Below are 12,286 nucleotides of genomic sequence, written 5' to 3'. Positions count from 1 at the left end.
GCTATGAATTTGCTTGAGGAGTAGAGTATTAGGCTGTGTGAAGTCCCCAGCAGACAGAATAATGCAAAGGCAAGGAGAAAGGAAAGAAATGGATTAAAGGTGATAATGCAGAGGTAGAGAGTGAATAAATATTCTGTTTAGCCTCCTCATAGAAAGTCTCCATTAACTTCAACTGGATTGCCTCTGGAAGACTTGCCACCCTTAAATATAGAAGAGGAAAGTGATTAGCAGGCAAAGAGGGTGAAGTATTGGGATCAGAGGAGATCAGGTATGATGGGATGATAAAGAAAACATTTAATAGTAGATGGGGATTTTAAGCCATATATACACATCTCTGAATCCATCTTGTTCTCACTTAAATTTTAAGACCAGTGCTCAACACTTATCACTGAACCCCTTTGACTTCAGAAGCTACCACTGAATTTGATCCTGCATGTTCAACAACAGCAGCCATTTTTTCCCCCAAAACAACTGAACTTTCTGCTTGGTCACACTTTGCTTTTATTGTAATTGCTTGCATGTAGGTGAACACAGGGAGTTCTGATTGGGGCAGGAGGCAGAAAATGCAATTCCTTTCTTCCACAGCATTACGTGCAAGCCCAGACAATGAAGTCTGGCTTCAGGCACCCAAGTGTTGTGATAGGTGAGGACGAGGGTCCCATTAAATATTGAAGTGGCCGGGCCCCCGGTGCTGCTGCAGCAGGGGATTGATTACACCTGGTGAAAGCCGGTCTGGGGCGGGCATGCGGGGAGCGCGCTGCGGCCGTGCTATGGTCAGCAGGGAATGGATCTGGCACTGCTTCTGCCTCTGCCACTGTGACTGCACCGTCCTGTGCCGCATGTCCTGTAGGTGACGGGAACCTCCCCGCGGGAAGGGGGAAGGGATGCTCGTTTTTGCGTGGAGATGGTCTTCGCATGGAGATGGTCTGTGCCGCCGCCTTGCAACGCTTGCAGTTGTAGCTCGTTGATGGATGGTTTGTCTTCAATTTACTTTTAATTCAGGCAGGAGGCTGAGATAATATTTGTGAGAAATGAGGCATGAGGCCGGGGAGATGCGGGCATTAGTCAGGGCTGTTAAATCAGGAGAGGTCATCACAGCAAGAATGTGGGATGGTGACTTCTGAGTCAATGTGTTGGATTGCTGCTGCTCTTGCTTGCTAGTGAATAGCATCTGTACTCATGGGATAGATAATGGTTTTAAAAACCAGATATTAAAAAGGGCAGCATCTTATACGTCCTATAATTAATGGGATATTTGCCTATTTTTTTTCTCCATAATGACCTACCTGTGACTGTCAATTACTGTTAGCTCCTCTGGAAATGAGGATTTGCAGAGATGAGTTGGTTTACTCTGGGCCTTCCTAGTTAGTGGGATTTTTGCTTTTATTTTTTTTTTTTTTATTTGTGATTGGGATCAGATGCTATATTTGAATATTTTGTTTTTCTGTTGAATTTATTTAAGACTGTGACTTAATTATCAAGGAATCCTGCCTATTTCTAATAATATTTTTTCACGTGGTTTGTTGGGGTGTTTGGGGTGTTGTTGTTTTTTTTTTTTTCAAAAATCCCAAAATATATCTCCATTTAGTTGTGTTTTGTAGAAAAATCCTCCTCTGTCCAGTACTGTTACCCAGGTACAGATACCCATCATAGTTGCCTTAGAGCAGCGGTGGGAGTTAAATCTTGGTAAAATGGATCTTGTCTGGATCTTAACCATTAACTAGGAGCAAACTGTTTGTTTATAATATGGCGTTTTCTTTGTGTGCATGGTGTTCAATGCATGTAGGGGCCCTGCTGTTCTCCACGTGCTGGAAAATCCTGCCCTGAGGGATTTACTGTCCTATCAGTAGGGAAACAGGAAGGAGATGCTTGAAAATAGAGAGCCTTGCCTTGCAAGGTTGTATGTGGAGATAGGCCAAGAATAGACCGTGCTGCTCTTGGTGCCTTGGCTGCTGCACCAGGCTGCAGTGTGTGTGTATATATATATATATATATACACATTTCTGATCTAATGTGTCATAAATCCTATAGTTAAGCAAAACCAGAGATGATTTTTGACCAGTGATGTGTGTAAATATCAGCTGATTGAACTGCTGCCCGTGCTAGTGGCCGCGTTCTTTTCCCCTGTGACTTCAGAAATTTTCAGAAATTCAATTTCTCAAAAAAAAAAAGATCAAATTCCTGCTTTTTATTTGATGTAAAGAAATGTAAGTGTGAAGTGGGTATAAACAGGTATATGCACTTACTTGGGTGCAGAAATACACAGAGTCTCACTGAGCTACAAGCAGATAGCTTCAGTTTCACAGAACAGATGTGTGGATGTCTCTTTGAGACATCCAAGGGAAAGTGTTTGCTGAGCTCAGCAGCACTCCTACTGCAGAGCACGAGGCCAGCATTGCAGTGTCCCTGTCTCTGCTGGGACAGCACCTGGCAAACTGGTACTGGAGTGAAACATTTCACGTCCTCATTAAAACCAAATTCAGGAAAATGACTTTGCAAAATAAACCATGTCTTTAGTTGTTGTGTTTTGATTTCCACTCTCAGCTTCTTTGGAGCATCCACTGTCTGAACTTCCGTGCAATAGTGAGGTGCCAGCTTCTCAGGATGGCCTGTGCTCTTGATTTTAATGAGATTCTGATGGTATTTGGTGTTTTTCTTAAAGCTCCAGCACTGCCTAGAGGCACAAGATTATGAGCTAATCTTCACCTTTATTGAAAAGTTTCAATCCTGGATGTTCAGGAAAATAGGCTTGATACACATTCTGAAAAACAATCAAGAAGAGGAGGGAACAGAAGTGCTTGGGGGCTTGTTTACTTGCTACTGATTGTTGTGGGGTTAATTCACTTTATTTTGTTTTTTTAAGCTAATCTCATGGTCCTGAATTTCATAGATTACTTTTTTACTTCTGTCACTGGTTGATGACATCTCCCATCATCTTTCCTGAAATAAATAGGGCAGGAGATCTTTCTCCTTTTAAATGCCTTTATTAAAACTCAGCTCGGGTGGGAAGAACCAACGGATCCGTGCTCATGCCACTGCTGCTCCCAGAAGTGGCACGGAGGAGGAGGAGGAAAATTTCAGCTTTGTCCACTGGTCTGTGGGCAGAGCTGGGAGTTTCGTCCTCACGAGAGCACCAGGAGATTCCCCATTTTTTGGTTTGATATTCGAAGTTCCTGTCCAGCCAACATCTTTTACGTTAGGGTGAGGGGTAAAAAGGGTCTTAGCGGACACTGGATTCTGTTCCTCACGTCTAGACATCACTTTGATCTGTCAATTCCATGTTGGCTCGTTGTTTTTAGGGGGTTTTGCTAGGTTTGATGAGGGTTTTCTTCATTTGCATGCCAGCCCCGATGTCCCTTCCTCTTCACCTCTGGGTGCCATCCTGCAGAAAGCAGCCGGGGGATACTCGACAGAAGGGGGAATTCTTAACCGTCAGCAACAGGTGGTTAACGAATGCGACAGGTGGTTACAGTAAACAGTTAGAGCTCCACCCTGGCAGCAGCTAGCCCAACCCGTGAACTCTGCAACCTTTTTAAAAATGGGCAACTCTTCTACTCATAACAAACAAGGTAGGAGCAGGAGGCGTGGATCCCAGCCCGGTGTGACAGCAGTGCCATGGTGGCAGTGTGGCTCTGCCCAGCTGCAGGGAGCAGTGATCCATCATCCCTCCTCTCATCCTTCAGCTCGCCACGGAAAGTGAGGTCAGCCCCACCTGCCGGGTCACCCAGCCCGAGCGTGGGCACCCTGCTGTATCTACGGGCTCTATCTAGGCTAATCAGATGGGTGCTTTGTCCAGGATAATTGTCTCTGCTAATGAGTTTAGGGCAGTGCCAGCAGCACAGCCGGTCACCAGCACTGCTGTTCCCGCTCCGGTGTGGCTGTGCCGGGACAGCTCCAGCACGGGCAGTGCCCACCAGGCTGAGCTCCTCCGGGCAGGGGCGGGTGCTGAAGCGCTGACAGAGCCTCGGCAGCAGCAGCGGGATTGCCCAACAGCGGCGAGAGAGCTAAAATTACAGACAGGCTGTGAATGGGGAAGTGGCGGTGGATGGGGACACGGAGCGCTTCCCGCTCTGCCTGGAGCGGGGACAGCAGCCACCGATGTCACAGCCCCTCGGGTGTCACAGCAGCCAGGTGTTAGGAGTAAAGAAAAGGTTACCCTTTTTTAAAAGGTTGCGGAGTTCCAAGTTGGGCTGGTTGCTGGCGGAGGAGAATTCTTTGTTAACTTCATGTTGTAGTCACCTGTTAAGAGTCGGTCGTTGACTCCCTATTGTTGAGAATTCCCCTTTTTGTCAGTACCCCCCTGCCTGCTGCCAGGTGGATGACCCCTCTGGACAGTGAAAGGAGGGGACATCGGAGGGCACGCAAATGACCTCGGAGCCAGCATGCCATGGGAAAGCCACCCCACCAAACTTACCAAAAAGACCCAAAAACAACGAGCCAACGCAGAATTAAGAGATCAAAGTGATGTCTGGAGGTGAGGAACAAAGTCCAGAGCCTGCAGAGACGCTGAGACCCTTCTTTGCCTCTCACCCTAGAGCCAGAGCCCTGAAGGTCAAAACAAAAAAGGGAACAAGGGATTTCCTGATGCTCTCATGAGGATGGAACCCCCAGCTCTGCCCACAGACCAGTGGACAAAGCTGCACTCTTCCTCCTCCGAGTCACTCGTGGAAGCAGTGGTGGCGTGAGCGCGGACCCGTTGATTCTCCCGCCAGAGCTGATCACTTTTAATAAAAGCATTAAAAAGGAGAAAGGTCTCCTGCCCGTGTTTATTTCAGCAGCCACGGATGTCACAGCCACCCATGGATGTCACACCTCAGTCGTGGTGAACCCCAAAAATCCCCTGCCCAGCTGAGTCCCAGCATGGGTTTGCAGACCGGCCCAGGCTGTAGCTGAACAGGGCCGATGGGATTAGCATCAGTCAGAAATGCTTCCAACAACTGATATGTTGGGGTTTTATGACAGAAAATGCCAATTTATTTGAAAGATATTGCTGTTGGAAAGAAAAGCTTTGCAGAAACTTGTAATCTGGAAAGATTTCCTCTGTTCTTGTCAGGATAAGCAGGAGTTTATGTCACATTGTCAGAGTATAAACAATGACAGATCAGACCTGATGGCTGAACCAGTCTCCCATAATCCAAGTGTTGTGGAATCATCAAACAATGAGGGAAAGCTGTCTGTCTCCCTGACACCTCTTTTCCCCCAGACATCTGCTGGGGGTTTGTGTGTGTTTGTTTGTTTGTGGTTTGGGGGTTTTGTATTTTTTTTGCACAAAATCATGTTTTTCTCATATGTAAAACAAAAATCTTCATTATCATGAATTGAAAGCCCGTGTGTATTTCTAATTCAACTCTGACTCTGCAGCCTTTCCTTAGCCCACCACTGTCACCACACTGGTCCCTAAGCACCATGGAGCTGTAGGAGCTGCAAAAACCCCAAGCAGGGGCTGCTCCCATTCTGTGTAATGAATGAAAGTGTCTTTGTTAGTAGATTGGACCTGCTGTGTGGAAGAAGCCCAAAATACCGGCTGCTCAGAGAAATAAACGAGTTTGATACTTTTTTTCTAAGGGTGTGCAGTCAGCATTGCTTGCAATTGTAGCCAAGGTAAAAGAGGGAGCAGAAACATTGCTTGGAGCTTGTCCAGCAGGAGAGAAAGGATGGCATTGTTCCTGTTAGTCCGTGCCTTCCTGGCACTATTGGAAGCTAGAGCATGGGTTTTCCTTCAGGAACAGCTTTGTTCCTGGTGTTTGGCTGGTTTTTTGGCTGGTTCCAGACGTGGACATCTCTGTGCAGAGTGCAGGAGCACATGGAAATCTCCACACCCGCACAAAGCAGTGCCCTGTGCCAGGAGTTCCCCCTCGCTGTCTGCAGGGACAGCTGGGCATGGGCAGGGTGGCTGCTGGGGTGGTTCAGTAGGAGGGGAAAAAATAAACGCGGAAAACATCTGTGTGCTCCCAAAGTCTGCCTTCAGCTGAATCACAAGATGCTTCTATAAAAGCCCGGTTAATTATTGCAAAGTAACCAAGCGAGGAAGCACAGACATTCGCAGAGTATCTCCTGCCTTAATTAGTTGCTAAAAATGTGGCTCACAGCAGCTGTGGAGCTGCAAACGGGTCAGCAGCAGAACTCTTTCTCCTGGTCACTGTGCTGAGAAGAACTCTCCTCTGTGAGGCTGTTCCCAAAGGCTGGCAGGGTCAGAGGCAGCTCATGGGCAGCCAGAGAAGCATCTTCTAAGGAGGGTGGCATCACCAAGAGCACTCACTGTTCACGGCTGCTTCTGTCTGAGAAATACCGAAAAACGTGGAGGGGAATTAAGCTTGGAAATCCAGTTGGAGTGAAGCCCCTGAGCCTCGCAGCTGCCTGCTGTACGTGCACGGCAGAGCATGCATGTGCAGAATGGAGCATGGAATGAATCCCTGCCCTCCCGGCCGTGAGCTGGGGCTGGCCAGGCTGTGAGCTGTCCCTGCCTTCCTCACCTGGGGTTTCTGAGCTCTTCCTGCACCTTAAACTCCTTTCACAGAGCCGCCTGCTGGGTGGGTCCCAAATATTTGCTAAATTTTTCCCTGAGGCTTTCTTCCCAAAACAATCACCTGCTTCCCCACGTTCATTATTGCGTGTGATCTTTACAAAATGTGGCATTTCTGTCTAAATAGTTTGCCAAAGGCCTGTGATAAACAGCACTAAATTGTCAGTCGTGAGTCATTAAAGTGAACTGTCTTCACTTCATGCCCAATCATAGGATATTTTTAAATGTCAGAGCTTTTGGCTTAGTGGTTGTCACTGGCTTCATTTTTGGGAGACCCAAAATTGGAATACACAGGCCTGGTTTTCAGAAAGTTCTGCGTACCCTTACTTCAAATGTTTGTCCTTAATCACATTTCAGAAATATGCACGGTTTCCTCAGGATCAGTCAATGCTCTGGAATTTCTGACTACGATGCATTTCTGCCATCTTTCCTGTTTTCACATTTTCTTAATTGGTTTTCAGATAGCATTCAGCCTGGCAGTAGTACATAAAGAATACAGAGATAAATATGCTTAACAATTTCAGAGTGACATATTTAGGTTTGTAAGTATTTAATTCTGATTTGCTCTTATTGGATAACTTTTAAAAGCGAGAAGTTTTACATTTGAAAATGAAAAAATAAGGTAGGCATAATAATTTCTTGCCCAATTGATCTTCTTCCCAGTTTATCAGGAAAATTGCTGTTGGATTTAATAAAAGTCATATCTGTTTAATCACAGTGAGCCCCACCTCCTCAAATGAATGGAACAATCCTTGTAATAAATGCAAGACCACTTATGTTACCAATAGTTATTTTTATTTTCAAAATAATTGTTTCTTTCTGAAAATGGCATGTAGGGTCAGTGTCCTTGATTATATATCTGAGAACAGAAATGATCAATCAAGAGAGGAGATGTGACTTAAATGGTCACATGCATAGTCAGCTTTTGTTGGTGGATGCCAGTGAAAGCTCAGCTTGATGTGGATCCCCCAGAAACAGAAGACCACAGCATTGTAAAAAGAAGTGTCACCTTTGTAAAAGCCTTGTTTAATTTTGCATCTCTTTGCACCTTCCATCAGGCAGCTTTTGATGCCAGCTCAGCATCACAGTTAGCACAATGTGTGCTCCCAGACTCGGTGGGGCAGTTGAATTTCTGAGCAAGCACAGAATAATACCTGGAGGATGGAGCTGAACCATGTCAAAGCTAAAAATGCATCCCAGTGCCGTGGGCTGTCCTTCTGCAGGACAACTTTGCAACACTGCAGGCCTTCACATCACCCAGGGATTAGTGTGTAATCTACAGAAACCATGGTGCCAAGTTTCTGGACGCATCTGCTCCCACATTTAGCCCCTGGATTCTCCCAATGTACAGGAGTCCATGATTTGTCTAATATGAAAAAAAAAAAAACTAAAAAGAAAAAAAGAAGCAAAGAGAAGACAATAATGCTTGAGGTTTATCTGTCATACTAAGGTGGAGAAGCAATCTGAGTGGCACTGTTTTTTCATTTACTTTCTTTCTTAATAGCATCTTCTCATTTTTGTCTGTAGGTCCAGCTGCCCAGCGCCAGATCCAGAATGGTCCATCCCCAGATGAGATGGAAGCACAGAGAAGGTGAGTTAATCAGCTGTGGCACAGTCCTAGTTTGTATCTTGGATGAACATGCAGTCCTTGTTCACCAGTAGGCACTGCTCTTTTCACTTGTACATATTTTAAGCTGGTTCTGAATGTTTTCTAATTATTGTTAATGATTCTGTAATGACTGTTAAAGGGTGAAGTGAGCCAAAGTTCACACTTTAGGTAAACTCTTTGCTAGGTAGGTACTCAGGAGTCTTCCTGCCTCCAAAAACTATAGGGAAAGTGAAGGGAAACTCATTTCCTGCACCTTTATGGATAGCTGAGAAGGACCTGAGATTTAGTAGGGATTTATCCATGACTGGGTCAGCAGTGAGGATATTTCACCTGAGATTTACTTTGGGATAGCAGAGATAGCAGAAAGGTCAGAGAGCCTGTGTCCGATATCACACAGGGCAGGAGATATTGCCTCTCCACTGCCTTCCTGAAAAACCTGATCCAGCTCTCCCCTTAACCAGTAGAAGTCACTCATTCTGCATGTGTAATTCAGGCCTCCAGTTTGGATGTCTGTTCTGTACACTTAAAATGTGAGCAGCTTAACTATGTTAGAATCAAAAAAAAAAAAATATTCTTTTTTGTTTAGAGAGGTAAAAGCCCTTTGGGTAGGTATTATTTGACTGCTACAGGGCACATGGCCCTAGGAAAGCTCCTTTTGCTCCACTGGAGTGGAATGAGATGTGCCAGTAGATGCAGTTAGATATTACAGCATCTGCACTGGAGGACTTTCAGCTTTAATTATGCTGATGCATTCTTTAAGCACAGAGCAGCCCAATTTTAAGCCTAGGGGTTTTTTAATAAGCAGGAAGGAAATTAAGTTATGGTTTCTACCCTGAAAATTTGTCTGTTTAAAAGGTTTTTTTAGAGATATTTGCACAAATGTTTAAAGAATATTCTTCTTAAGTCAGAGTGTAATTTGTCCTCTCTTGTACTTTTCTCCTTGTATACTCCTTAAGTAACCTTGTGCCAATCCCAGGCTTTATTTAGTTCAACTGGAATAAATTTGACTGCCTAAGACTTTAAGAACTTCTCCTTTTAGCATGTGTGGGAGGGTGCATTTGGCACCTATAAACTGCTTCTGACCAAGGGCAGAAAGGGCTGGTATGAGCCACAGTGACTCCAATGGCAGTGGCTAACCCTGCTTTGGATTTCTGCACCCTGCACCTCAATCTGTTCTGCAGCAGCTCTAATGATTTGGGGGTGTTTCACCCATATTTCTTTCCTGTTCTGTCAGACTGGAATATTCCAGGTTGGTTCTCTAGATAAACCTAGGATTTCCTCCAGGTTTAATCAGGAAAATGTGTGTATCAAGTTGTTCTTCATCATCAAATTTTGCTAATAAATGCCAAGCTAAGGTAGGGGACAGTATGCTCAGGAAATTCTTAGTACATGTGTTAACAATTGAAATTTTAGCAGTGCAGGTGATGCTGTTGCATCCATAACAATCAAGAAAGAGTTAGGGTATGTATTGAAGTAAAGATTTCTATTTATTTGGTTTAAAGTGTCATAGCTTAAATGGCACCAGTTGAATCAACCAGCTAAGACTTTCTCAAAAGTCATTCACCTTTGCACGTATGATCATTTTCTCAGAAACCTGCAATATTCTAGAAATTGCATGGATTATATGTTCTGAACATAAAACCACTTTAGGATTGATCCTCCCATAGCAAAATAATGTATTTTCCTTTACCATATATTGAACTAGGTATGAAACACAGAAAATTTGTTTTGCAAATTAAAATAGTCTTTATTTTCCACATTGGACTATTTTTTATTTTAAAAGCTTCTATTGGTATATAAATAAGACAGAATTGCTTAGCATTGCAGACTCTGGAAAGTACAAGTAAAGATGTAACAGGGAAGTGTCTTAAAATACTGTGCAAGGAGTCAAAATAGAAATGCTGCTTAGAGCTGAGCTGGCTTTACTGTACAAAGTAAAGCAAGTTGAGAAAAGAGAAAACTGCACAGTGAATACTTGTCTAAAGATAAATGAAATTAATTAGGGCCAATTCGACCTAGAAACTGTGGAGGAAAATAGTAATAAACTTCATTACCAAATGCTATGGCAGGCTGAATTCAGAGTCGTGCTTTAATATGGTTGAAATCCGTAGTCCATGTCCCTGCGCTTGCCGAGGAGCCCGGCAGGCAGGCGGGTTTTCAGCTGTCGGGTGTTTGGAGGAGCGCAGGGAGGGTGGGTTTGTGGCAGGGTCGGGGCCGTCCCTCCCTGCAGGAGCAGCGCAGCGAGCAAGAGCAGGCTCTGCTGATGGGCCCCTGGAACTGCACATCCCCGCAGAGCTGTCCCGGCCCTCCCTGCCGGGGAGGCTCCGCACACAGCGGGGCTGGAGGAGCAGCGGTGCCCAGCTGGGATGGGCTTTGCAGGGGGAGCGCAGCGGCGCTGGGGCTGCCAGCTGGACCGGCAGTGCCAAAACAGGCTTGGACGTGCACCTGGACAACAGGGGCTTTGTGCAGTCAGCGCCAGGACACAGATGAAGCTTTGCTATATTTCCTTTCTGATATGCTAGTATTCTACAAGAGCTTTGGGCTCCTGATCCATCAAAGATTCTGGACTGTGTAGTTTTGAATATTTCCTTCTCTGGAGATATTCACAAGTGTCTGGACAGAATCCTGGGGACTGTGTCCTCCAGGGGATCCTTATTGAGCAGGGAGGTTTGACCACATGGCCTCCAGTCCTCCCTTCCCACCTTATCCAATGTGTAATTCTGTGATTTTGTGTGGGATGCCCCTTACTCTTTCCTTGCAATGCTCACACATTTCAGGTTAACAGAATGCACGTTTGCTGTGCTCTGCTGTGCATTGGGCACTGCCCATTCCTTGTGCAGAGCCCTGAGGAGTTATTTTAAATGGATCAACCAGCCCCTGCAGTGTCCAGTGCATGCAGGGCCATGTCCTGGGTGTTTCCCAGTGTGTGAACTGGCACTGCTGTGGCCAGGGTGAGTGAAATCAGCCCCAGCTCCATCTCACGGGGTCAGCTCTCTCCCCAGACACACAGTGCTTCTCAGGCTATAAAGCTTCTTCTCGAAATGATAAGGAATACCTAATCACCAGGGTTTTTTCCTTTCTGTTTTAGACAAGTGATGGAGCAACAGCAACAGCGCCAGGAATCCCTGGAAAGAAGAACCTCTACCACAGGCACGTATCAAACCTAGCAGACACAGTCTGCCCTCCCTGACTGTCTCCTCTTGCTGCTGGTGGGGTTTGTGGGGTGCTGTACAAAAGCTAGACTGCTGAAAGGGGTTATAGTTACAGTTACATTTTAAAGATTAGATTTCCAGCTAGAGACATACATGCAATTGGGCATGGTTGTGTTGTTGGGCAGGGGCTCAGGTCTGAGGCGTGCAGGTGGAGCTGGGCAGGTTTTGCACTTGGCAAAACTTGTACAGCTGAGGGGCATTTTAGGTGTACCAAGGGGGCCTGGCCATGCTTCTTCCACACCCTGAGGAGAGCAGGAAGCACAGCCAGCACCAGGGCGACTCTGTGTTTCCAGAGGATGTCAGCACAAAGGGATTGATGTGCTGGATGTGCTCAGGCACTCCACATTGCTCTGCAGCACAAAACCAATTACAGCACAGAGGAAGATGCAGCTCTAGATGCTCTTCACTGGGGATTTTGTGATCATGAAGTCTTCTTTGAACTTAATGGAAAAAGTATATATATTTAATGAGCTTACACAAATCTTCTATAGCATATTAAGTTGCACTAAACTGAGAGAAGAGATGGCAGGAATAGTTTATAGCTACAAAGTATGGCTTTTCCTCCTTGAAAGGAGGCAGAGCAAGCAAGCCAAGATGGCCATCTTGTGTTTGGGCTTTGGATTTGGGCAAGTTTTTTCAGTTAATCTGGCCACAAAAGGGAAATGTTTTTCCTCAGCTGTTAAACCTTTTGACTAGAAACCAGCTCAGACACACACACACATGTCTTTGGTGACAGAAAGAGTTGGACTCTTGTTTCAGCAGAGGTTAGTGTGCTGTTCTGTATAGGGAACTTAGGCAAAATCCTGCCTTGGCATCCACAAGGAATGGGACATGGGGGCTGCTGGCTGTTCCCTCTGTGCCTGCAGGGTGGCCACCTCTGTGTTCAGCCTGTCCCTGGTGCAGAGGTGATGCTCGTGATCCTGACTCAGATTCACGTGGGGT

General features: G+C 45.6%; 1 protein-coding gene across 7 annotated transcripts in view; it reads left to right on the top strand.

Moving 5' to 3' along the window:
• Positions 1-12,286, top strand: part of EVL (Enah/Vasp-like) — a 144,775-nt gene that overhangs the window by 117,192 nt on the left and 15,297 nt on the right. For all 7 annotated transcript variants that reach the window (XM_063159967.1, XM_063159968.1, XM_063159971.1 and 4 more), the window contains exons 4-5: positions 8,051-8,114; positions 11,221-11,282. In XM_063159967.1, coding sequence (XP_063016037.1) covers positions 8,051-8,114; positions 11,221-11,282 — 126 coding nt within the window. The remainder of the gene's footprint in view (positions 1-8,050; positions 8,115-11,220; positions 11,283-12,286) is intronic.

The sequence above is a fragment of the Melospiza melodia genome, chromosome 6, assembly GCF_035770615.1.
Source record: "Melospiza melodia melodia isolate bMelMel2 chromosome 6, bMelMel2.pri, whole genome shotgun sequence".
Classification (NCBI taxonomy): Eukaryota; Metazoa; Chordata; class Aves; order Passeriformes; family Passerellidae; genus Melospiza; species Melospiza melodia.
This window is presented reverse-complemented; position numbering and strand designations above follow the sequence as displayed.